Source organism: Metopolophium dirhodum, chromosome 5 (genome assembly GCF_019925205.1).
Source record: "Metopolophium dirhodum isolate CAU chromosome 5, ASM1992520v1, whole genome shotgun sequence".
Taxonomy (NCBI): domain Eukaryota; kingdom Metazoa; phylum Arthropoda; class Insecta; order Hemiptera; family Aphididae; genus Metopolophium; species Metopolophium dirhodum.
The window spans coordinates 28,313,555-28,340,681 of record NC_083564.1 but is presented as its reverse complement, the minus strand read 5'-3'; the positions used below and the strand labels follow the sequence as shown (position 1 = coordinate 28,340,681).

Genomic DNA, 27,127 nt, shown 5'->3' with positions numbered 1-27,127 from the left:
AAAACGGTATCGCGCTGTACAATTATGTAAATAGTTAAATGGTAAAGACACTTAGTATTTGTTATATATTGTCCTTAAGTGTTCTTAAAAATTCTATATAAATAAGAATTTGAATAAATTCATTATTATTGGAGAAAATGTAGTTTAATATTGTTGCATAAATATACTTCGTAGATCACCTGTATAAATGTATAATGTATATATTAATTAAATTAAAATATAAATATAATAGTTATCGAGTAGGCGAGTAACCATTAAAAAAGAATAATGATTTAATGATAAATTAACTGTGGAATGCTAGAGCTTAATATTTATATTTTTTGTAATTTTTTCTAATTGGCGTTATTAAAAATTTAAAATGTTTAAAAGAGATAGATAGTTTTCTCTGCCTTGTTTATTAGGGTTTTTTACAAGACAATTTATAATTCTTATAGAGTTTAGGATATCTATATATGCTATATGGCATATGAAACTTCTTTTGAGATTGGTAGGGGGGGCTATAAGTACCAAACACGAAATTCTGAGGTTCAATATTTTTCATTTGTGAGGGCTAAGACCCTCCCCCTTCACTAGTTTCACCTATGGACTAGTGCAGCTATTAGGAAGCAATATTAAATTTAATTGGAAGTGCCCATTTTGATCCTAATAAGCAGAGTATGGGATGGTCTTAAAACATGCATCTGGCACGCCTATGTTATGCTTTAGTCCTTCCTAGACCGTCCAGGAACAAAACAGGTAGTTCCCATGTCGCCAAATCCTAGCGGGCATGCATATTACCCTCCCAGGAAGGTAATATTGTTGTTAGGGAATGGTGACAATTTTTCACTGAAGAAAAAAACATTTCAAAGCTCCGAAGTCTGACTCGGCTCACTTACCAAACCTAACCATCTATTCCATTACGATCACCACACACAAACAAATAGTCAAAACTTCCAAAAGACCGAAAGATAGATAGATAACACTACCTACTGGCTACTGCCTATACCCTACAGTACATATTATAAGACAATAATATCATTGATCCATTCAATCAATGCTAAAAGCCTAATACAGTGGCAAGTGACAGCACGACTGAGAATTTTCGGTACAAAATAAGTCCCAGACAAAATGTTGTTAAGTGGGTACTACCCACTGGGCAGTTGTCGCACTGAATGACTCTTTAGGGTGTAACTTCATATCAGTATCAGAATTTCAGGGGTAGGCAGGTTGAAAAATGTTTACTGTCCCATGAGGCCATGAATAAAACTGTTCGAACTGCCAGTGAACTAACAGTACAAAGTACAAACTACAAAGCGCAAGTATAAATGTATTACAATAAATATAGTGTAAGACAAACAATTATGGTCCGTTATTATTACAACGCAAATTGCGTGTCGAGAGAGCGTTTACGCACGACGTTCGAGGAGGAGGAGGACTTCCCGCAACATTGCGAAAGTATATTATTATGAGAAAAAAGTAATAATAATAATAATATACCGTCCTTGGGGTGCCACGACGTTTCGTGCACCGCATAGAGTAATATTACTCTATGGTGCACCGCGACAACGACGAGTGACGACGAGCACGCGCACGCCGTGTCGCCGTCGGCGATAATCAAATAATCAATACCCGCAATAGTCCCGCCGCATTAGGTCTCTCGGCGGCGGCAGTGTAGCGTCGTAACTACGTGTACACGTCATCCGGACGAGGGCCGCCGTCACCGCCCAAGGGAAGCGCACCGCCCGTTCACCAGCCCGCATCGCCGATAGCGGGCCGTAGATTAAGTCCGCGCGCGTGCGCATGTTCGTCGTCCTTGAAGCGCGCAGGCCGACCGAACAGCTGAGGCGATTCAGCCGCCCGCCCGCCCGTCCGCTACTCCGCTGGACAAGTTGTATTTATTATTACGGCGCAGTTGTTGGTTTTTTTTTATATCGTTTTCCTTTTTCCCGTACCACTTTGGCTCGTCGCGCACCAGTCGAACATTATATTATTCAATTTTTTTTATCCTTTGCCTTGCGATTTATTTTTATCGTTTCCGAGTTCGCCTTTGAAGCCGTGCGCGAGTGTCGCGTTTGTACAACCCTATCCTAGTGATCTTAAAATAGCGAGTAGACGACATTATTCTGACACACAACCTTTGGGTCTGCTCAAACTCAATTCGTCACGTCCGAGTTGTTTTTCAGAAAACAGTCGGGAAAAGCGGACCATGTCCGACGGCGAAGGTTCGGCCCAGACGGCCGCAGTAGAGACGGGCGGCCAGTCGGAAAACATGACGGTGGCCATGGATGGCCAGCAGCAACAACAGCAGCAGAACGTGTCCATCACCAAAGACGACGGCGAACCGAACCCAAAAAAGGCCAAGCTATCAGGCGGCGGCGGAGGCGAAGTTTTCGGCCGGGGCGGCGGTGGCGCGGACAAGCAGCACTCCGCTTCGGACAAGCTGGAGCACAGGCTGGGAGGCATACTGTGCTGCGCCGTGTGCTTGGACTTGCCCAGGTCGTCCATCTATCAGGTGAGAATCGGTGATTTCGTACGCTTTGCGCTCCGTCCTGACTCCCGACAACCGGACGGTCGCATGTTCTATTTTTAAAAGACCGTCTCGTTGTTGTTATTATTATTATTATTATTATTATTATTATTATTGTTGTTGTCGTCGTCGTCGTACCAGCTGACCGACGTGCCGCCGCCGCGGCTGTATTCCTTGGGTCAACGACATTAAATTATGCGCGCGCGAATCTCGTTTATGGCCTTTCTCCGATGGTTGTTGCAATAAAATAATATTATAATATTATTTCGAAATTTCGTCGGTTCGTTTCCGTATTATTGCGCGTCACGATGACGATATTACAGTTATATTATGGTACCAGAGGGACGGCCTTTTTTTGGCATTTCCCAATCCAAACAAAACGCCCTTGCAGCGGCGTGTTCGTCAATAATTTCGCGCGTGTTCCCGAGATAAATCGCGGTGCAACGTCCGCGGTACAAAGTCCGGCAGCATGTGATTGTTACAAATCGTGTGCAATTTAATATTATATTATAAAAATACACTTTTGGGCCGTCAATATCATCGTTGGCCGGCTGGGTCTTTCCGGTATCTGTTTCACATCGCGTTGACATTATCGCGAGTGTTCAAAATTGCCAATTAATAAAATATAACATTAATTACCCGAACAAAATAAAATCATTATTCATTATATATGGCACAGCCGTATAACGCTATAACAGTCACAATAAGCATCAACGGCCCCTTAAAAACTGGGCCAAAAACAATATCGCGAAATTATGTTTACCCGCGCTAGTGATGTGTCGGACCGTCTCATGCACGACTTTGGGGGGGGGGGAGGGGGAGCCCAGGGGGACTGAGTACCCCAACTAATTTTTCAGACATTTTAGCTTACCCCTGCTGGCCTACTATTATTTTTGAAAGGAACGCACGGGACGCTTCATCATTCTGAATTTTTATCGAAATGCGCGAGATACCAATGTAAATTTGTCCTATGGATTATTTCATTACAGCGGATCTATAAATTATAATACGTCTATGTAATATAATATTAACTTGTATTTTTGAATTGATTATTTATAAATATTTTTTATATGATTTATAAAGTGGTATTAAGGGGTGTGGGGGCATAGCCACGTCGGCTCAATAACGTTTAACAAGACTTTTAAAAGTAAACAGAGGTCCCCTACTTTTAATCTTGCCAAGTCGAGAGCACTGGCCAGTGGCGGTATTCGGAAAAAGTCACTAAAAACCGAACTGTTAATTATTAATTTTGTGTATTGTAACGCTGACTCGCTAAAAAAAAATTCGGAACTTTTTAACAAGAATTAGATGGTTGGTCAAAACACACGAGAAGAGATATTTTTGGATTTGTTCTTTATCATTAATCATAATTATAATATTTATGTCAAAATATTCGTAAGATTACTATTACTTATTTATTTTCTTATTTGGCGTATCATTGTATTAACATTACAATTTACAATAGGTACCTTCTTTAATTTTGTAATTTTTCAGTGACTTTTTCCGGCATTCCAATGTGACAGACGTCGCTCGCTAATCCGTTTTTAATTTTTTTTGACACCATTCGAAGACTATCACTATGTCACCTATTACATATTTATATTATACCGTTTATTTATTTATTTAACGAATGTTATGCGGTACCTATATTTTAACATTTTTAATGGATATTTTCCGTGAACACTTTCACTATAATAATTACAATTACTGTTGTGCCCTTGGACTAGGATTTCAAAAATAATGCTTTCAACTGCTATTTCTGCGTTCTTTCATACTTATAGTAATATAGTATATTAATGAATAATGATGTTTGAATATTAATGATGAGGGTGGAGCTTTGTGTGTTAGAACATCCCCCTCCCCTCTTTGGAATAATACAAAAATATATTAAATGTGTGAACACTCCTCAAAAAGTTGTATTCAATTAAAACATCAAACTTTAAAAAATTCTGGCTGTGCGCCTGCTTACAATATGTTTGTAGAATTTTGAATTAACGAGGAGTCGTGAATGCGAAACTTAATATATTTTATCATTGTACAATAAATACCTACTAGTATTTATAAACTATAATGAATGATAATATAATATATAGGTATATAGATTTTACAGTACATATAATATATTAATATGTTATGTATCCGATATATTAGATATTTGGACGATTATATCTTACACGACGATCTGTTCTTTTACCTTCCGTACAACATATTTTTGACAATACGATGAGAGCGCGAAGATAATAAAACTTTCATATAGTCAACTAACTGCTACTCGCAAGCCCCCGACAGTATTTAAAAATTGACTAGCAATTTGAAACTACTCAATCTCTCGAGACTCGGAGGTTGATAAGCTGTGGACATCCCCAAGTGTCGTTCCCTTTATTTTGCCACTCCATTGGGGTGCCTATCATTAGGAATTGGCTTTTGAAAATCGATCTTACATAGACCTATTAACTAGGTTATCTAATAGGTTTATAGTTTTTTATAGTTTTTTAGTCGTCAGTAAGTATAAGCAACTTACATTAGTAATTAGTGAACATTTTAACCCTTTCACATTACTCTCACTTAAAAAAAAAAATAAACACTCAAAATATAATCTACTTATACGGTCCCATGTCATTTGATTTATGTGCAGTTGTCTATCATTCGAGTAGACTAAAAATTTTAATTCATGTTTCTGGTTTTAAACTTTTGAATTTAGATATATAATAATCTGCGACGTGAGTTGTGGGTACAAACTATATTATCTTTGTTCACAGTGTACAAATGGACATTTAATGTGCGCTGGATGCTTTGCTCATTTGTTGGCTGATGCACGTTTACGAGATGAAATGGCCACATGTCCCAATTGTCGTGTGGACATTGCGAAAAACACAGCCACACGTAACTTGGCTGTTGAGAAAGCAGTCAGTGAACTACCATCAGAGTGTCAGTTTTGCGCCAAAGAATTCCCACGTAACACATTACAACATCACGAACAACAGCTTTGTGCAGAACGGTAAGCAGTTAGGCATATTTTGTTCTTATTCATTGGAAATAAATTGTGCTTTTGATAAACGTTTATATTTTGCTTATATTATTTTTTTAGACCAGTAAAATGTGGATACAGTAAGATAGGCTGCCCTTGGCGTGGACCCAGTCATGAAGCATCTGAACATGAAAAAGTGTGCCCTCACCCATCAACTACGGGAAAAGATGTCATGTCTGCACTTGATGCTATGGACCAAAAGTTTCAGGAAGAGAAACTTCTATATGACACCATATTTGACTTGATGAGTTTTGAAAAGATAACATTTAATGGTAAATTATAAAATATATAGTATAGTATATTAACTAAATAAGGCCAAGTAGCCCAACTAGAGTTGAAATTAAATCAATATGCTTTTAATTGGATTAAACACATTATTTAGATTTGCAATTAAAACCATACCGAACAGAAGAGTTTGTACACAAGTTGTACTATGAGACTGCCAGATTTTCAGCGTTCAATTTTCAGTGGGTTGTCAAAACCCGCATCAATAACATGCAAAGAGACCCAGCGTTAAGTGTTGATCGTCACATGTCATACCAGGTAATTTATGTGCAACATTTGTAGGAAAAAAATGTATTAATTTTTAAATTTTTGTATTGTATTCACTATCCTATTTTTTAAATAATATAATAATAATTTTAAAAACATTGTTTCATAGAAAAAAACAGGTAAGTTCTAATTAATATAAGAAAAAAAACAATAATTAACCCATAATATACACAAATGCGTAAAACACAACCACAAGTATCCATATACGTGTTGTCAGTCCTTTCAGTGTTAGGTTACACCAAAAATTTGGATGCCATTAGTCATCACTGTAACGTTTAAGGACGACGTGTTTTCAACTATAATCAATGTGACATGGATAATTCAATTATAATTGTGAAACAGGAGACAAGATATTTTTTGTTATATTAATAAACGTTCACAGTTTTCAAGACCACACTACTACTACTACTTCTAGTACTAGTACTACTACTACTACAACGGCATCATCTTCATGGTATGGACTCTCAAATCAATCTATCGTTGAATCGGCACATGCACGACAAAATTCATATTGCCATCTATAAAATGTGTTTCTTTTTTTGTTTTTGCCCGTTTCTCTACGTCCGCCACGTCTAGACACATTTTACCTAAACACCATCGAAGAGATAACAACGGCTGAAACATCAATTAAAGACGCCCAATATGGATCAGATCGCAGGATTTTTTTGTATAAACAGTTTTTGTTTTTTACGACGTTCTCAAAGTAAAACTTTACGGATTCTTGTTAATTATTCTTGCTAGGTTAATATAAACATATTTATTAAACACTTGTAATTGTATTTTTTTCTTAAATTCATTTTTATTTGTATAAAGGGTAAGCTTTGGTAAGTCATTAGTCAGAAATATACTAAATTGCTTTAATTTTTTTTCTTGTCCTGGTAAGTTATGCTAACATTTGGAAGCACTGTGTATAATAATTTGGGTTGAGTTTTGTTTTTCAGGTGCATTCGGACTAATATACTTTTAAAAAATTTACTTAATAATCATATTTTACTACTAATATTTCAGGATTATTTTTGCAGGTTATTCGTTGTACTATCTGAAAATACTAATTGATTTTTTTTTTTTTTTTATTCATTCCTCTGTTTCCTTTACGCCCTCAATTATGTCGTCGTCGTCATGCTGATCATCTGTAAATAGCTGATTCTGAAAACCAAAATCCCCACACCTATGTCTGTCCATTATCTAGTAGTTAAAGGACCATTTGGTGATATGAAGGTGAATCCGAAAATATATAAGTTTGAATTCAACGAGAATGAAACAGAAACACAATTTGTAACATTGCCATTACCAGACTCAGCCGAATGTAATCGGCTGTTAGCTGCCAAAACTATCAACTTGAGGTATATAACCAAAAAAATTAAATTTTGAATAAGAATTATGAAAAAAGAGATTGTTTCTTAATATAACATTTTCAAATTTATTTCAAATAACTAAAACAATTTTACCTTGAGTATACAATATACATGTTAATGTATACATTTAAAAATGTTAAATATGATACCTTGTATTTAATAATAAATATTTTCAATTTTGTTTTACAACATAATATAATAAGATACGAATCCAACAATTTTAATGAACTAGATGCCTAATTTGTAATTACAGTAAATTAGTCAGTAAAATAAATGTCAAAAAAAAAATTAAATAATTAAATAAAATGTTTATGTTTGATGTTTCTTATCATATTATATTTAAAATATACAAGGTAATTTTTAAAATATGCACACCCCATTTTTATGTTTCAATAATGCATATACAAATTCTTTTCACAATATTTATTATTTAACCAACATTTGTTTTTCAAATGAAAACCAACATTTTTCTATGTAAATTTTGAACCAAATTCTAAAAATGTCGACGTTTTGTAATTTAAATTTGAACAAAAATGTTCAGGGATATTAATTTAAAGTACTAAGCATAATAGTCTATTAAAAGGATATTATTTACTTTTGTTTTGATAGTAATTAGGTGCAATATTAATACATAAGTATTTTGTAATATTACAAAACTGTCTGGGTATATGTCTTGACTAAGTAGTAATTATTATCAAATATTTTATGTTGCATACTTAATTATAATTATCAAGCTCATATCGATTAACAAAGTTTTTAACAGACTATTATCCTTAGTTTTTAAAGTAGAATAACTTGGAAACTTTTTGCTTAAATTTTGATTACAATATGTCACCATTTTCAGAAAAATCCTCTTAATCACAATTTGCATTAAAACATAAAGGTTCTCATTTGAAAAACCAATATTGGTTATTGAGGATACTCATTAAGTATTGTAAAAAATAAAGTATTTTAAAATATCGTCTTTATCTTTACTTAAAAAAAAAAGAAGAAGAATTTGATGACATGTATAAACATAAAAATGGAGAGACTGCTTAAAAAATCACATATTTATTTTCCATAAATATAAGTTGATATATGTCTGTAATATAATAATCGTAATTTAGCTTATTTATGGTTTTTTTTTTAACAATTTGTTTATTGTTTACAGGTTGATCATGTTTTTGGTGTCGAAATAATCACAAATTCAATACATATAAATATAAATAAAGTAATATTTAATCATCAAAAAGCTGTTTCCACTTATATTATTGAAATGATTATTTTTTTTTTTTTCATTATTATTTACCTAGGCGTATATAGATATAATAGTTTTTTTTAATTAACAAAGCGTATTAAGCTAATTTTTAAAAGTTTTATAGTTTATTTTTATCTTATTATTTTATTTTATGTTATTGTTGACGTCATTCCCCCATGGTTTCACCTTGCCCTACTGCACGTTTATCTTTCCTTATTGTATTGTATTTTAATATTTTATTGGACATAAATAAAGTGACACATCAAAGTTATTATATTAATTGATTTTTCTATTTTACTGTGTTTATTCTCCTGGTATAATATACTGAAAATGTTTTATATTTAACTCAAAATAGTTGTTGTAGTATAAACACATATATTTAAGTTTAAGGATTAGTAATTGGACCAGTTTAATAATTAAATATTAAGTAAACAATGGTGATAAATGAGATAAATAACCATTAATAAATAATAAATTTATTTATTATAAATATAGCTTGGTAAATAAAGAAAGGAATAAAAACAATAAGTAACAAATTACATAAAAAAGATCATTAAACATGTAAATAAATAAAAGATATAAAAAATGTTCAACAATACTTTATCTTAAAATAATGATCCAAGGTGAAATCCCTACCCTCAACACCATACCATAAACCTTATATTAAATTAAATTCCTTGGATTCCCAAAACAAAAAATTACCTTTACAATTTGGATTCTGTGTTTAATGCTTTTAATTTTTGAGCTAACATGATGTTTCCTTTGATTTTCAATTTACCTTTCATAAATGCCATCTGAGGATTTAGCTTTCCAAGAGCCTGAATAAAATTTTTTCACAATATATAATATTATGAATGTATAATAACAATATTATATATAGGATACTTACCAAATCAATCATGTCTGAATCATCAATGGTCAATGTCGTATCTGCTTTAATGCCTTTTTCAGGTTCTCCACGATAAATTTTACCAATCTTCAAATCTGCGGCTAATTATTAATTTTTATATATTAATTTTGGAACAAGTATCTTAGTTATCAATGTATTTTTAATAAAACAACACTTACTCCATGTACTTGTGACTTTACCACTTTTTGTGATGTGATAAACGAAGACCCCATTTATAGATTTTAATAAGCTTGGATTAGATTCTATGCGTTCTTTCATACCGTGGAATACTGCATCGCTTGGTAGTTCTTCGACTTTCCCAGAGCACAATACCACATGTGGTTTGGCTGGCAATCTAACTTCGTGTAATTCCATGTAAGCGCCTAAAATATACCAGTAATGATTCCAAGTAAATTAATTTAGAAAATAAATATTTTCAAACTATCTTTTATTTATTTCATCAATTTTAGGTGTTGACCTTGAAAAAATATATATGTTTTTATACATTTGTAGATTAAATCTGAAACAGGAAACTCACCTAGTGAAAACAAAATCTACAAATAATATAATACCAAACACGGTCAAAAATAATAAAAATATAACAACAGAAAATATAAGATAAGCTTGATGAAACATAATTGTGTTTTTATTTAAACAATTTGCTGATAATTTAAAAAAAAATCTGTAGTCATTTTGTTTTCAACTGCATGGAAATATTAATTGTATAGTTCAATATGTCAAGAAATTGAATAGGTCAATATGTTAAGTAATTGAATAGGTGGCATAATTAAAGGTATACTACTATACATACAATTTTATGTGTGCATATTTGTTTTAAATTATTAAATGTAACTGTCAAGGCCAAATAAATATAATCTAGACGGCTAGACATAAATACATTATATTTATAATAATAATATTTTTAGTTTATGTATAAAATAAACATAAATAAATATGATAAATATGAGAACAAATAATTACATTACCTAATAAAAATTACCTGATAGAACTGTGTCGTTTGTCTCAGATACGGTAGTTTTGAAGTGAATGCGGTTACCTTCTCTCCACATTGATGTGCACAATGTTTGGCCTGGTACAACTGGTTTACTGAATCTCACCTAGAGGTCAATGTAGTTTGTAAATTAATGATTTGTTTGTTCCATGCCTCCTATACATGAGTTTCATTTTTTCTGCACATTTATTTTATATTACCTATTCAGTATTCATATTACACAGTACAGTTCAACAAACTCAACTTATACTTTTTATTCTTCTAATTATTAGGAATTTAATTTAAAATGCTGATATTGTTATTTTTATAATATTTGTTTAGCAATTTTTTTTAAAATTAAAATCCTATCTTCTGTCTTATCAAGTAAAAATGTAACAAACAATAAAGTCATAAATATATTATTATTAAGTTCAACCTTATTATGTATAGCCATTGTAGTTCATGTAAATGTAATTTAATGAAATCAACAACATTTTTTTAAAAATTATTATGTAAATACCTTAAGTGATTTGAATAATTTTGAATCATTATCAGCAAATTGTTTGAGTATGTGTCTTACTGACATACCTAAAGTTGCTAAACCATGAAGTATTGGTACTTGATAACCAGCAGCAAGTGCAAATGATGGATCTATGTGTAAAGGATTTAGATCACCGGATAATCTATAAACCGCTGCCTAATAACAATGTATTGAATATAATATATTTCAAAATAATTGTAGTAATATTTGTATTCAAAATAATGAGAAACAAATAAGCTAATGCATAAATAAAAATCGTTACTTGATTCACAGAAGTTTTCTCTGAAACAGTAGAATCTGGAGACCGTTTAGGTTCATCGAGTATTGGAATCATAATACTTGAAACCCGTTTTCCTCCAAATCCTCCAGCCGACAAAACAAAAGTACATATTTGTGATGTGATAATCAAATCACCAGATTCATCATATGTTTTACCTAAAAGTATTTAATTAGGAAATTATCTTAATATTTAGCATATATATAATATATTAAAGTATTTGAAAATATAAAATTAAAAAATAATCTCATACCATCAACAACAATAACAGCATTTTTTCCTTTGTCCAAAACATCAGAAATACAAATTTTAGTAGTAAGTTTAGCTTCAGTTGGTAAAGCCTTGTGTAGTTCTAAAAATTGTTCACCATGCAAAACCTATAAATTATAAGCTTTAATTATTAATAATAGAGAACAGCGTTGGAAGTGGAATATAAATCATAATAAAAATTCACTAAAAATATTTTATTAATACTAATTAGTAATGTAATATTTTAACTAAAATATAACATTTAATAACTTTATTAGCTATATGGCTTAAAATGTATATATTATTTAGGTAAATAGGTAGATTCAGTATTGTAGCAAGACGTAGACCAAGGACTAATCTAAAATTTAAAACCTAGTCTAATCTAAACTGCAAGAAAAAAAACCAAGAAGAGTAATTATAGTTAAGACTTAAGAGTCTTAACTTCATTATATGTTATAAAATATATCACAAACATAAGACTTATACCTGAGATAAATCAAACTCTCTACCGGGTATTGCCTCAGTTATCAAACTACTACTCATAGTAGCCATCAGACTGGGTAAAACTGCATAGGTAGGTAGCGTAGAGAAATTTTCATGAGATTCATATAAGTATTGTAAATCACTTTCATCTTTTACATTTGCTCCAACTAAGAATAGAATATTAATTTTTTTAAATATACAGTTAGAAATAATTAATATTTAAAATTTACCTCCAATAGCATAAATAATGGAATCTCGGTTATTGTAACTGAACACACCATTAGCCTCATTTAAGGTTTCTTCTGGACCTGATTTGATTTCATCTAAAACTCCTAATAAAGTTGAAGATGCTTCCTACAATCAACAATTTTACTTGTTAATTACATAAATAAATATGAAAAATATTAATACTTTTATGATATATCGACTATTGCCAGTCACTTAACCGGTGTCACAATAACCGCCTGAAGTTCCAAACAGTAGTTTTCACTGTGAAATACTCGTCGGTCAATTTTCAAGGGATCCAAGTTTGGTTAACTGGCATTCAAAATTATTTTAGATTCTGAGTGGAACGATGAATGTATTGATTTTACAATGATGTGTGTTTTTTTCAAAATTTTAGATTCTGAGCGAAGCGATGAATGTATTGATTTTACAATGATGTGTGTTTTTTTTTTTATTTTTGTGTCTGTCATCACCTTTTAGGACAGTAAAAGTGCTTGGATTTTCTTCAATAGTAACTTTTCTGATAGGAAAGTGAATCTAGTTGGTACTTTGGGAGGTCAAAATTTCTCAGTAGTTTTCACAAGCAACATGAAAAACAAAAGAAAAATTAAGGAAAAACGGGAATTTTTACGCAAAATCTGTTTTCGAGAAAATCGATTTTGGTTTTTGGTGTAACTCTAAAACAAATGACCGTAGGGACATGAAATTTTGACTGAATGTTTATATTAGCATTTTCTATACACCATAAAATGTACAAAATATTTTGACTCTTTTTGAGCTGTTTACGGCCATTGTCAGTTTTCAATTTTTTTAGTTTTTTTTTCTATAAATATCAATAAAATTTTATCTGTTGAGTAAAAAAGCTTGAAAATTTAATAGAAGGCTCCTAGGTTATTGTTTCAAAGGCAGATGAAAAAAATTAAAAATGCTTAGTCACAGTTTTTATTTATAAGCATTTAAAGTTCAAATTTTGACAAAATACGGAAAAATCACGAAAATTAGCAAATTATTATGAGTTGAGAATTCATTAAAATTTTTCTTTTTAAATCTAAGATTTGAAAATATAATACAAGATTATCCATAAGTTAGTCTACCTTTATCAAAAAAAAAAAAATGTCTACAAGAAAATCAAATTAAATTTTTATGAGCGTTTGAAATTCATATTTTTACAACATTTGATATTCACTCGATATCTCATGTAACGATTTTCTTATTTTGTTGTAATTAAAAAACGTATGACTGTAGATACTTGAAATTTCACTGAATGTTTGTACTAGCATTTCTATACACGATAACATTTTGAAAATAATTTGACTCTTTTTGAGCTGTTTACAGACATTGTCAGTTTTCAATTTTTTTAGTTTTTTTTCCTATAAATATCAATAAAATTTTATTTGTTGGGTAAAAAAGCGTGAAAATTTAATATGAGGCTCCTGATATATCGTTCTAATAGAAGTTGAAAAATATTAAAAATACATAGGCACAATTTTTTTTTAAAAGCATTTAAAGTTCAAATTTTGACAAAATGTATCAAATTTAAAGTTTAATAATTTTTTTGTAGTTAAAAATTTATAAAATGTTTAACTTTTATAACTAAGGATTGAAAATTGAAAACAAGGCTCCACGTAAATAGGTTATATATAAATTACTTTATTCACAGTAATATCATCAAATATACTTGGCTGACTGACCGTTTTCGCTCAGAATCGTTTTTCTTATACAATGATATTATATCATTGAATTCAAATTTAACACCATCCATTACAGTGACCCACTTGTAACCTACCGTACAGCAGAGCGACATCCACTTACCCACCTTTTTATTATTTATTATTAATTTAAATTATGACTAAGAAATTTACAAATTATACAAATTGTTAGTACTTACAAATTAACTAATTATTTCAAGAAAAATGTTTGGATTCAAGATAGCGTGAATTCAAAAGCAGTCATAACAAAAAACTGTAAATCGGGAAGGCTTCTAAAGATGAAATCATTTAGAAAAGTAACGTGAAGACATCTTAACATAAAAGTAACATGTGTACTGGTAATTGGTTAGTCGAGATTGGTAGTTGCGACATCAGGCAGTAGTTGAGATAATGGAATTTAGACGGTCTATATTCGTGATAATGTATAAGTACCAAAATATTGATTTAATTACTTCAATAGAATCCAGTCTAGTTGCTCGTGACATATCAGTCAATTGATTCCAAACATCACGGACATTTTCTGGAGCCACTGTGTCTGTAATCTTGTGTCTAAGTATAGCACCAGTTCCCCTCACCAAATGACCTATAATTGTATTTTACTTAGCTAGTTAGCCATGCTTTTTACATGGAATAAGGGATTTAAAAATAACAATTTTTAAAGTCTTACATTTTGTAGCCCATCCAGCAGCTGATTCAATAATAGAACCATTTTCATCACAGTTTTCATGACAAAGCCACACAACCACAGGAGCAATTAGTTCAGGTTTTAATTCGGCAAAGAAATCTATAGAATATTTTTATGAAAACATTAGAATGTATTTATGTAATCATAACTGGAAGCTGAGCTTTTTAAATATTTAAAAAATATGATTCAAATACCTGGTGGTAAAATATCTTCAGTGAGTCGAGATGCTGCTGTTGGTACAATTACATTACAGTTGATATTATTTTTCCTACCTTCAATTGCCATAGTGTTACAAAGACCCACTAGACCCAATTTGGCAGCCCTTAAAAAAAATATATATTTTTATTTTGTTAAAACTAAATACTATTTCAATTAATTACGAGTAGTTTGCTTGTCCAAAATTTCCATATAAACCAGAATTAGAACTAGTGACAATAACTCTACCATAATTTTGTTTACGAAAATGTGGCCATGCAGCTTGTGTAACTTTAAAAGCACCTTTCAAATGAACATCATGTACCAAATCTATAGGGGAAAACCATTTTTAATAACATTCTAGTAAAATTAATTGGATTAATTACTTACTCCAGTCAGATTCACTTATTCGTGCAAACGATTTATCTCTTAGTATTCCAGCATTATTTACTACTATGTCAATGCGACCAAAGTTCTCAAGTGCAGTCTGTACTAGTTTATCACCATCAACTACAGAGTCATAATTGGGTACAGCTTTTCCACCTAATAATAAATTAAATTAATAATGTTTTGGTGGAAAATAAATAATTACAGAAATTGAATTACCTTTAGAGCGGATTTCTGATACAACAGAATCTGCAGCTTTGCTACTGCTACCATCTCCAGATCGACTACCTCCAAGATCGTTGACGACCACAGAAGCTCCACGCTCAGCAAATAATAACGCATAAGCTTTACCCAAACCTTAAAATCAAAACATAATTTAAAAAAATAATATTATAGTTAGGAACAACAAACATATTAAACATAAAATTTAGTATTTTGTTAATGTAAATGTATAAATGTTACAACTTAATAGATGTTTTATTAATTCAAAAATTTAACAAATTAAATTTATTAATTAACCATATAAAATAAAAAAATAATCCTCAGAACCTGTATAATATAAATTATAGTTGTAGGTAATCTGGTAATGTTAATTATCAAAACTGCCAAGAACACAAAATATAGATTAACTAATCATTGATGTTAAAAAAAATAAAACTTAATTTTGGTATGGTACATTAATTATCTTTAACAAACCGGCACCAGCTCCAGTGACAATTGCCACTCGCCCATCAAAACGTAATTTATCCATGTTGTGTCTTGACACGTCTAGAATAAAAAAAAAATACATATACTATATCTACTAAGTACTATATTATAAATTATGTAGGTATGGATAATTAACACGGGTTAATATGGTTTTATAAAAATAAATACTTAATGAATAAAATTGTCGAAAACCAAACTTCATATTATATAATATTATTACATGAGTATATTATAACTATAAGGACTGTAGTACCTACAAATATATTCATATGTGCCTATTTACGTAAGAAGTAATATTTACAGTGAATTATTGCTTTTGAGATTCGATTTTCAACCCCGGAAATTGTGAGCTTCAAACGTTTAGCTTCAGATATAAAATTCGTAATGCACAAAATCGTCATAAATTATGATTTAAAAGCAATTTGCATGAACTGCATAATATTTAATAATAATTATTCAAGAACTCCGTACGTAAGACTACGAGAGAAAAATCGTTGAAGACAAGAAATTTCAAGGACGCAACTACAGATAACAAAAAAAGTAAGAACTGTAGGTAAAAATATAATACCTATAATTTTTTATGCGGCGAACATTCACAGACAACCTAACAAATGAAGACGTGAATAATGAACGTCTGGACTATTGAGTAATGAGTAGTGACCACTAGTTAGTAGTTATTACAGACATAATTATTAATAATTAATATATTATGTTATAGTATAAGTTGTAAACTTGTAAATAATTGTCATTTGTCAGAAGTAGGTATTCGAATATCGAGTAATCGACTATCTTCGTCGCACATTCACTGACAACCAGACACTGGCCAATCGGCAAGACGTTTTCCTTCTCGGTTCTCCACGTTTCACCTGTGCAAGAACTTTAATATTATTAATTTTTAAGTACCCGCGATGTCAGCAGTTTGATAGCAGTTATCACTTATCACGAATCATCATGTAGCATATTATTGCACAGAACAAGGTACTGCCTTTTAACTGTGCTCTTGTGGTCTGTGCCTTTGTCAATAATATTGTACATTTTGTTATATATCTTCATAATATAACAATGTCGAGCCGAAAGAGTGGGTATTCATTTAAATGTATTGTGAAATCGTGGGGAGAACTGAAAATTCAAAAAGAAACTTAGTTTTTTTTTCTTTTCTCAAAGATCCTGCTCGGTAAATATTTTATATTATAACTTATAATGATGGTATTATATCGGTGGTGCATAAAAAAATATGATGTGCGATAATAAACAAAACGTTAGTGATTATTATTGTTATGAGATAACGTATCAATCACTTTTCCATGATGATTATCGATTGATAATCTGATTAGACGCGCGGACACGAGCTGATAACATCCCCAACGGAGGAAGAAGACGTGATATAGGTTAGACAATTTTCTCCGAGGAAAAATTACATCTGAGAAATAGGAATAATTATTAATTTCTGTTCCGAATTATTCGAAATCTGAATTCCTAATATTTTGGACCACGACGCCTAGTGCAACCCACGATTTCAGACACTTCACTGAAGATGTGAATATATTTCTGATCTGAAAATTACGATTCCCAAAATAGTCTTACCCATCATCGAGTACGAGTGAGTAAATATGTTGTTTTCGTTAGATATTACATATGTATCACGTAGGTATTTTTTTACTTTGACGTTGCGTCTTTTAGATTTTTTGACGAGTAGCTATGGGAAATACGGTTTCTGGAGCTCAAAAACTTGTGGGGCAGGCGTTCATTCCACAGAACGAAACTAACAATGAAGCGCCTAAAAATCCACACGGCCTAACCAACACAGCTGGCATGAGCCCACCACCGGAATGTCCAATGCACGTCAAAAGTTCAAAACAGACGATAAGAAAGCCGCTGGATGTGCTGTGGCAGGAAACCCAGATGACATTAATCCGCTAAATATGGTAAACATATTATATGACTAAGTGTGGTATGCTGAATCTGGATAGGTATAATAAAATAGGTAATCATTGTAATCCATTGAATCCACAAACGTTAAATAATGCAACTCCCTTACTAAGCTTCATTAATGTAAAAGTGTCAAAGTATCTAGTACCTATCTACCTAATGTATAATAAATATATTTTACGGGCGATGTGATACATAACCCGGTCTAGAGTCCATCTCAAAAGAGAATAATTCAATTATCAGTCCACCGGCCAATTTTCGTCAGTACTGCGATTCTCCAATCAACGACCCGGTTTTAGTGTGGTCACTTGATTTTTAACGTACCTATCACATCATTCACTATGCACAAAAAGCGATTGTTCTCTTTTAAGACAGCGTATAAGTATATAGTATACTTAACCTGGTATTTTGGGGCGATACATTAAAATACTATTTTTCCTGACAAGATTTTACGTACTTTTCCTGTGATAGTTTGAAGGCTGGGCAAGTTAATGATTTTTTTTTAACTCAGTTAAGTTAATATGCAGCAATAACAAAAAGTTAAAAGTTATTTTAACTCTAGGTTAACTCAGTTAAGTTAATATGCAGCAATAACAAAAAGTTAAAAGTTATTTTAACTCTAGGTTAACTCAGTTAAGTTAAAAGTTAATACACACTTTTTGTTAAGTTTTTATTAAGTTAAAAAAAAGTTAATTTGTTTATACAACGCTAGCGTACTTAATTTTTTTCCAACCCAAAACTCAATTATAGGATATAGTGTTAATACTTACAGTATTTCCATATAAGTTAGATTTGAATGATATAAATTTTAAACTTTAAACAATTTAAGATAGATGTTTTTTGACATGAAAACGAAATAGACTGAAATAGTAAAAAATTATAAAATTAAAAACAAAATAAATTAACTTAACTTACTTCTTAAAATGAAAAATTAACTCGTTAATTTCACGCTAATTAAGAAAGAAATTTAGTAAGTTAACAGTTAAAAGTTAATGAAAAGCCAAAAGTAACAAGTTAAGTTAAAAAGTTAAAATGAAATTAACTTTTTAACTCGTTAATGCCCAGCCTTGATTCTTTATAGCCCGACAAATATATAATTTTGACATATCCATTAAAATCGGACTGTATTATAATTGCCTAAATGTACATATTGCTCAATAATCTACTTTGCCTGGTACTTATTTGCCTATAATATTAAAATGACTTAATTTTAGTTTAGTTTAGAGAGAGAATAACTTTTATTTATAAAAATACAAAACAGACTGCCTGGCTTATAGTAAATATATCTATTTATAGTTAAATTTTTCGTTCATCTACTATTTGTCTATAGACATTATTTTCAGCTTAGATATTATATAAGAAATTATTTTTAATCGCTATTTGTTCTTTTTGTTAGCTATTAAAAATTACATCAATTGTACTCTCAGTTGTGGATACTTGTCAGTTGTCAGCAGAGTGACTGGTCCGGACCGCTAGTCCGCAATTGCGGACGTGGCCCTTGATTTTGTACCTATTAATATTATTATTATTCGTTTAAAGTAAATAGAAATATGAAATAAATTTTTTTTTTCAAATCAGGAAACATTTTTGTTTACAATCTTGAGAAGTTTTCAATAATTATTAAAATAATGACATTATTATTATCATTCTATGAATTTAATAGTTGTCTATATACAAATATGTTATATGTATCATTGATTTTAAATAGTGTAAAATTGTTGTGACTATTAAATAATATTAAATTAAATTCATACGAGCTTATGCGTATGACTTGGTATTCGCATTATCACTGAATTATTTAGGTATATTTTGGATAATTATTGTACTCGTGCACAATATGACACAATTCGAATCGGTGTTTTTCTTTATAATGTTTGATGTCACAGGTGGTGTAGCCAGTATAGGGCTACCCCCCAGTGGCATAATTTGGGGGTTAGATGTCTGGATAGATGGGATTTCCCTTGTCTGATAATAAAAACAGTTTGATGGGTATCTTGTCACCAATTTACTTAGGACCTGCCAGAAAATGTCATAACTTTTGAGAATATGCTCAATATAAATTCTAGTTAAACCAGTTAATATATCAAATGATTGAATTTTAGTTAGGTACATATTTAGTTATTTGTGCCTATATGGCTGTATGATAAATATTATGCAAGATGGCAATTGTATTGAAAAAAAAATTGTCTATGTACATGATTATTGGATTGCGAGCGAAGCGACCTTTTTTTCTGGGCTAATAAAAGCATTCGCCTTTTTTTGCCTGTTGGAGGCCCTTTTTTCTAAATCGCGGACTGGGTCTTTTCGAGCCAGTCCGACAGTGGTAGTCAGTACTTAATCTAACCTAAAATGTTGACTGTGATAAAATTAATATTCTGATGGATTCATAAACTATCACCATTCATCATACCTAATAACTTAAAACCAATTATTAAATCTTTATATAATTTATGTATTATACTCATAGATGCCACCTCCAAATCAAAAACCAGCACCGGATCAACCATTTCTATTACCAACAGAACGAGAAGTATCTACTATACCTAAGTCAGAAGGACAGGGTGACTTTTGGGTTTATCCGTCAGCTCAAGTAAAACGAATAATACAATTATATAATACAATATTTTTTACTAAAAACTGTTTGAAAATCGTTTAGATGTTTTGGAATGCAATGTTACGAAAAGGGTGGCGTTGGAAAGACGATGACTATCACCAAAAGATATGGATGTTATAATTAAAATACACAACATCAACAATGAGCTTGCTTGGCGAGAGGTACTTAAATGGGAAGCTTTCCACTCAAGTGAATGTATGAATCCAAAGTTGAAAAGCTTTGGGGGTAAAGCTAAACATTTTTCTCCAAGAGCAAAAATACGAAATTGGATGGGATATGAGCTACCTTTTGATAGACATGATTGTATAGTAGACCGTTGTGGTAAAGAAGTACGATATGTTATTGATTATTACAGTACAGATAATTCACCAAATAAATATCAAGTGGCTGTTTTGGATGTAAGGCCAGCCTTAGATTCATTTGGTGCGTTGTGGGATCGTTCAAAAGTAAATATATTTTTAATCAAAATTAAAAAAAAAAACATTTTATCTTTATAATTTAACTTGAACATTTCAATTTTAGGTAGCTTATTGGAGATGGCGATATGAAGCTGAAAGGGAAAGAAATATTGCAAATAAAATGGAAGAATTAAGAAGCGATGATAAAGTGTGAATATAAATTATTAATTTTTTTTTTTTTATTGTATAATGTATAGTAGGTTCCTTGATTAAAAGTTAACTATTTCAATCCTTAAAAGATACCAAGATAAAAACTAAACTAGTAAGTATAGTACTTTTTAGCACTACAAATACATTATTTTTAGGTATTTTGTTATCATATTATTTTTTCAATTCAATGATTTTATTGATTAAATATTTTTAATGAAATGTATACATACGCAGAGTTAACTTTGTTTTATGTAATAGTCAATAAACTATAAAACTTAGTTTTAAATTGCAGCAATTGTATTGTTTTAATATGTATAATTTTATTTTATATCAATGAGTTAAAAAAATATTATATTAAAATAGTTAACATTTATATTCTATAAATTCATCTTCTCACAATACACTACTTTTCAGTTGACATTTTTTTTTTTTTTAATATTTAATAAAATAAAATAGTTGGAATAGGAACATTTATTTTGTAACCTAAATCTATTTTATTTTATTATTTTGACGAGACAATTAAAATAATACATTTAGTTACTAAAAATCAAAAATTGGTATAAATTATGTCAACCTCTGGTATAATTTTTAATTTTCTATAGTTTTTTAACATACAATTTTTGTTGTATTAGCAGTGTATACATTTTATATATTTATAATATATCAATAAATATATGATGGTTGCACAATTATATTAATTTGTTACAATAAAATACTCGTTCAAATAATGAAATAATTTGGAAATAACTTTATTCTAATCATCAAACATAATTAATCAAAAACTGCAAAGAATATTTTCAAAAGTCGCTGACAACTGTCAGTTACTTGAGTGAAAGTCTCCATAGATACTTTAGTGAAAGTCTCCATAGAATGCTGTGATTGAATTCAGTCTTCCATTAATAATATTCTGCTGAATTTCCACTTTACCAAAATCATTTGCCAACCACATACACTGAAAAATTATAGTATAAAGGTTAGATTATATTGAACACCATACATCATGTGCCTTAGCCTTACTTCTAATAAATTTGTGGTTTTCGGCATATGAAATGCAATATTAGGCGCAATAGTTTTAACAATATCAAAAATACCAAAACCTCCCCCGAAATAATTTTCACACATAGACGTTAAACTGTAGCTTTTATCAATTGAATATCCTGGTCCTCCCCATGGTGGTGACATAAATACTACATCTGCTTTTAACTTTGGGTAAATTTGAAAAAAGTCACCAACTACAAAATCAATTTTATGAGCAACACCATATATCTCAGCATTATGCCGTGCTAATCTTATCTTATCTGGATCAATATCACATCCTATAACTAAACAAAAATAGTTTTTTTTAAATCTTTATTTTAATATATTTTAATTTTAAGTTAAAATATTATGTAACATTGTAAAAATAATACCTCGTTTGCATGTTTTTGCTAGCTGTATAATATTACCACCAGCTCCACAAAAAGGATCCAACACTATGTTATTTTTACAACGCTTTGCTATATGATAACTTAATACCTCCGGACAGACCGAATAGAAGCTCTCTGTAAATATAAAACAATGTTTAAAAACATAAGATTTAAACAGAAAATAGTTGAATTACCTGTGTCCAAAAGAATACCGCGATCAAAATTTGTAAATAACAAGTGCCTCATTGACCAGTATTTAACAGGCAACTGTTTATCTTGATGAAGATTATTGGGGTTTTTTTGGCAATTCAATTGATTTGAGTAAGTCTTTTTAATTTTTGAATTTTGATGATGATTCTAACATATACATATAAATAACTAAATTTATTTAACTTTATACTTGTACACCATCTTTTTTCCATAATTAATTTTAATAATATACTATAATATAATACTTTTCAAGAAGCTATAGAATTTCATTCAATATAATATAGACAACAGAGCATAATTTTAGATATATTAATCTTGCATGGTAAAAAGTTAACTACTCAATACACAAAGATTATTTATAAAAAAATAAACTTGCTGAAAGTTCTAAATATTATGAATTTTACAATAACTATTGTACAACATAATGTGTATTAAATTTCAGCTATAAAATAGTTGATGATTAATTATTTGCACAACAAATGGAATTAAAATTTTGAAATTATACTCAAGAGCTAACTAAAAAGATAAGTTTTAAAAGTAATATTAATTTAAATATGTTTCATACTTCAATTTTGTAGTTTTTGTTGTAATGATTATTTTCCAGGTATGTTTTAGAGCGAATTGGTTTTTGATGTCTTCCGTTTTGATTATATCCATCAGAACTACCTATTGAATTCTAAAATAAAAATATAATATTTAAAAATTGTTAGATAAAATGTATGTTTATATTTTGATGTTTAAATAAATAATTATGAATTACAGTGATAATGATAAGTATTGGTGAAATATTATTGTTTTTGATATTTTGTAATTATTTACAAAATACTTTAAATCTACTTTAAATCAGATAAACTATACACTTATAAATATGTAGTACTAATATAAATTATCAAACTCATAACTAAATAACTTACAAATTAAAATATTAAATTTGTCCCAAACTTCTATTTTTATTGTATAAAAAAAATTGTTAAAATTAGTTACCTAAACACCCACCAGTCTTAATTTTTCTATCACTAATATATTTTAGTAAATAAACAAAACATATATTTACTTTTGGTTTTGGTGCAATATAACTTTTCTGACCATATCTGGTAATATGCTTTTGAGAGTCTTTATAATAGTATATCTGTGATGGATAAAATGTATACATTTTATCACTATTACACACAAAACCTAGATCTTTAAGAACAGCATTAATTTTTGCCGAGGGTTTATCGTACTGTTGTCTGTAACAAAAAAAAAAATAAATCATCCATCAGTAAGATACTATACAGCCATGCAGGTACTTGTTTTATAAAGTAATATTTAATAAATACTGTTAAAAATGCCAATTATTTTCGGCTTTTCCATAAAATTATTTTTAATTTATATAAACTAAATACAAATATCATTTGATTGGTGTATGCATTCATATAACAGACTGTTAACTTCATAACTAATATACAACTCAACTTATTATACATAATAAACTATGTAAGTATTTAGTTTGAAAATAACGGTAGGTATATAATATTATATTATAGTACAATTGTCTAAAGCGGACCCTGAATAAAACGAATATCTATGAACTATCGAATCAGGAATTCTTCTTTGGTCCCGGCGTGTGTTCCTATAGCTTCAAATTCTGCACGTCGAACCAAAAAAAAACAGATCCTCTAAAAGTTGAAAACCGAACGATTTTGTAGGTCCCGTAATAGTAAAAACCTTGCATTGGCGCAAATAGAGGGGGGCTTGTGGGGGACTTAGTCCCTCCTAATGTCGGTCAAGTCCCCCAGTTCAAAATCTAGTAATTAGTACTAATTTTTATATTCTGTGGTACTAAGCAATAAGGCCTATGGGGAGGGGGGCTTGAGTCCCCCCAAAAACTTTAGTCAATTTGCGCCTATGTGCATAAGTAAACTGGAAACTCGATACGCGCGGGTGTAACAAAAGCCGAAAATTATATAGGTACCTATAGCATGTTTTCATACTTAATATTGCTGTATTGTAAAATCGTGTACCTACATCATTATTTTTAAAGTCATTTTATTCAATTAAAATTATTTAAACAAAATTAATTATAAATATTACTTACAACATGTAGCTTGGTTCGTTTTCAATATTAGTAGTACGACGTTTGCGTTTATCTGAATAGAAGTTAACATTAGAGGTTTCATTTTTTACAAATGATTTCGACCCCTTTGGAAGTCTTTCGTGCCTATAAAAATGTAGAACAAAATATTTTTATTTTTTTATTATTTTAAAAGCCGCTAGTATAGGTACAGCTAATTATGCAGATAACTCAGACAAAATATTTAAAACTGCAAAATAGATGTAAATTAGAAGTGTAGTTCTGTGAGGAAAGAGTCAAGGAGAAGCTCACCAACAAATTCCAAACTTTTCCAAAAAAAAAAACCATTACTTTAAATAAATGTCTATTAACATAATTTCTACCTGATTATTTTATTTTAAGAACTTGTATCAGTTGCTTGTATAAATCTCTCCTCAATTAAAAAATATCTGTTTACTCAACCGATCAAATTATACGTATCAGGGGCCGTAATCCCCCAAGATCATATTTCTAAAAAATTGTACATTTTTGTAAAAATAAACATAATATAGTTTTCTGAAAGTTATGACTTAGCCCAACCAATACAAATCTCTGGAGTCACCCCTGACACATAAGGTGTTGAAAATAATAAAAATTGTTTCCAACATTCCTGTTAAGAATAATATGTAAGTACCTTTTATTTGCTTCGAAGTAAGTGCACAGCAGAGTTATGTCGTCTCTGGGGTTGCAGTGACGGCGCCCGTACAACACATCGACCAGTTTTCCGGTACGCGAAGTAAAATTCGGCTTTTTCAAAAAACGAGTCTTGTCGTCGGACCGCTTGGGTCTTCTCCATTTCGGAGAGCCTTTTGGTTTCGGAATATCCTGATTCGTAGATACGGATTCACTATACGGCATAACTGTGTTTAGCGAAGACAATTTGTGTGTTCGTGTTGGCTCAGTGAAATTCGGCTTTTCCGTAAGACGAGTCTTGTCGGCGGACGGCTTGGGTCTTCTCCATTTCGGAGAGCCTTTTGGTTTCGGAATATCCTGATTCGTAGATACGGATTCACTATACGGCATAACTGTGTTTAGCGAAGACAATTTGTGTGTTCGTGTTGGCTCAGTAAAATTCGGCTTTTCCGTAAGACGAGTCTTGTCGGCGGACGGCTTGGGTCTTCTCCATTTCGGAGAGCCTTTTGGTTTCGGAATATCCTGATTCGTAGATACGGATTCACTATACGGCATAACTGTGTTTAGCGAAGACAATTTGTGTGTTCGTTTTGGCTCAGTGAAATTCGGCTTTTCCGTAAGACGAGTCTTGTCGGCGGACGGCTTAGGTCTTCTCCATTTCGGAGAGCCTTTTGGTTTCGGAATATTCCGATTCATAGATACGGATTCACTATACGGCATAACTGTTTTTAGCGAAGACAATTTGTGTGTTCGTGTTGGCTCAGTTTCGTTCGTAGTTTCAATATCTGCAGCGGGTTTATGCGCGGCGTAAAAATAATAACAATAATGTCAAAATTACGTAAATAAATAATGATATAGGTGGCGGTCGCCATGCACGCACGATATATAATGACAATCCAACAACCGCGGCCCGCATTTAGCCAATATTAATATTTTAACCGTAAAAGTGTAAGGCTAGAATATTATAATAATATATCATTGTATTAAATATTAATGCGATAGGTACTATAATAATTCATAGATTTATGAACAAATGTACAGTCATATATAAAAGATGTGAATATTATTGTAATTAGATTACCTAATACATACTCAAATCGAATAATTTATGAGGAATAACCTCGTGCCTACATCCAAGCTTTTTACTTGCAAACAATGAAACAAATAGGTACTAGCTTAAATAAACTATGAATCGAAAAAATCTATAGCACATTTCAAATGTCTATAAAAAGAACCAAAAAAGGTAGGTATTTTGAACAAATATCATCTATATTGAGAGTATAAGTGAAGTGTCCAGCTACAGTGCTACTTTATAGGTACCTACATATATTCTTTATAGTACCCTACTATGCTAATATAGTAATATATAATATACCTAATATTATTCATAAAAAATGTCAACCAGCATGCGGAATTATTGCTCACATATTATAATTATAATATGTGTAAATTATATTATGTAAACCTAATTAAATTTAACCTACACATTTTGTAATTACAAAAACAAAATATTATTCTTTATTTAATAATTTATTTGTAATCATATTTCAATAAAAGGTTTTATCCAAAGGCATAGTGTACAGGTGCAATTAAATTAAATACCAAATACGTAGATACA

The 27,127-nt window shown here is 30.6% G+C and overlaps 3 protein-coding genes and 1 pseudogene across 9 annotated transcripts; 2 read left to right on the top strand and 2 right to left on the bottom strand.

Moving 5' to 3' along the window:
* The first annotated feature begins 1,621 nt into the window (after positions 1–1,621).
* Positions 1,622–8,952, top strand: LOC132945838 (zinc finger TRAF-type-containing protein 1 homolog). The gene is made up of 6 exons (XM_061015626.1): positions 1,622–2,491; positions 5,266–5,504; positions 5,595–5,806; positions 5,917–6,077; positions 7,227–7,429; positions 8,592–8,952. The coding sequence occupies exons 1-6, from the start codon at positions 2,186–2,188 to the stop codon at positions 8,617–8,619; spliced, it is 1,149 nt and encodes a 382-aa protein (XP_060871609.1). The 5' UTR covers positions 1,622–2,185; the 3' UTR covers positions 8,620–8,952.
* A 186-nt stretch (positions 8,953–9,138) lies between these two features.
* Positions 9,139–17,057, bottom strand: LOC132945837 (peroxisomal multifunctional enzyme type 2). Of its 7 annotated transcripts, none has more exons than XM_061015622.1 (17): positions 16,921–17,057; positions 16,006–16,077; positions 15,529–15,666; positions 15,313–15,465; positions 15,108–15,252; positions 14,922–15,049; positions 14,710–14,826; positions 14,495–14,625; positions 12,339–12,462; positions 12,112–12,275; positions 11,630–11,753; positions 11,362–11,534; positions 11,079–11,255; positions 10,568–10,685; positions 9,747–9,950; positions 9,568–9,668; positions 9,139–9,496 (listed from the first exon to the last, which is right to left on the bottom strand). In XM_061015622.1, the coding sequence occupies exons 2-17, from the start codon at positions 16,058–16,060 to the stop codon at positions 9,383–9,385; spliced, it is 2,166 nt and encodes a 721-aa protein (XP_060871605.1). In that variant the 5' UTR covers positions 16,061–16,077; positions 16,921–17,057; the 3' UTR covers positions 9,139–9,382. The 7 variants fall into 7 exon arrangements, with proteins under 7 accessions (XP_060871605.1, XP_060871604.1, XP_060871601.1 ...); XM_061015621.1 differs by lacking the exon at positions 16,921–17,057 and adding an exon at positions 16,586–16,813; XM_061015618.1 differs by lacking the exon at positions 16,921–17,057 and adding an exon at positions 16,319–16,516.
* Positions 17,058–17,097: 40 nt separating this feature from the next.
* On the top strand, positions 17,098–21,395 carry LOC132945840 (holocytochrome c-type synthase-like; annotated as a pseudogene).
* A 498-nt stretch (positions 21,396–21,893) lies between these two features.
* Positions 21,894–25,665, bottom strand: LOC132945839 (trimethylguanosine synthase-like). The gene is made up of 8 exons (XM_061015627.1): positions 25,511–25,665; positions 24,862–24,984; positions 23,839–24,013; positions 23,350–23,460; positions 22,769–22,931; positions 22,578–22,709; positions 22,186–22,490; positions 21,894–22,120 (listed from the first exon to the last, which is right to left on the bottom strand). The coding sequence occupies exons 2-8, from the start codon at positions 24,864–24,866 to the stop codon at positions 22,019–22,021; spliced, it is 993 nt and encodes a 330-aa protein (XP_060871610.1). The 5' UTR covers positions 24,867–24,984; positions 25,511–25,665; the 3' UTR covers positions 21,894–22,018.
* Positions 25,666–27,127: the final 1,462 nt, after the last annotated feature.

Bases quoted from the DNA above. Each gene is read 5' to 3' on its own strand.
- LOC132945838 (XM_061015626.1), top strand. From the start codon at position 2,186: ATGTCCGACGGCGAAGGTTCGGCCCAGACGGCCGCAGTAGAGACGGGC. The intron at 6,078-7,226 runs GTAATTTATGTG...ATCTGTAAATAG, and splicing joins ATCGTCACATGTCATACCAG to CTGATTCTGAAAACCAAAAT. The intron at 7,430-8,591 runs GTATATAACCAA...TATTGTTTACAG, and splicing joins GCCAAAACTATCAACTTGAG to GTTGATCATGTTTTTGGTGT.
- LOC132945837 (XM_061015618.1), bottom strand. From the start codon at position 16,418: ATGACGATTTTGTGCATTACGAATTTTATATCTGAAGCTAAACGTTTG. The intron at 15,253-15,312 runs GTAAGTAATTAA...TTTCCCCTATAG, and splicing joins AATAAGTGAATCTGACTGGA to ATTTGGTACATGATGTTCAT. The intron at 9,669-9,746 runs GTAAGTGTTGTT...ATTAATAATTAG, and splicing joins TAAAGTCACAAGTACATGGA to CCGCAGATTTGAAGATTGGT.
- LOC132945839 (XM_061015627.1), bottom strand. The intron at 23,461-23,838 runs GTAAATATATGT...TTTTTATTTTAG, and splicing joins ATATTGCACCAAAACCAAAA to AATTCAATAGGTAGTTCTGA. The intron at 22,710-22,768 runs GTAATTCAACTA...TTATATTTACAG, and splicing joins CGGTATTCTTTTGGACACAG to AGAGCTTCTATTCGGTCTGT.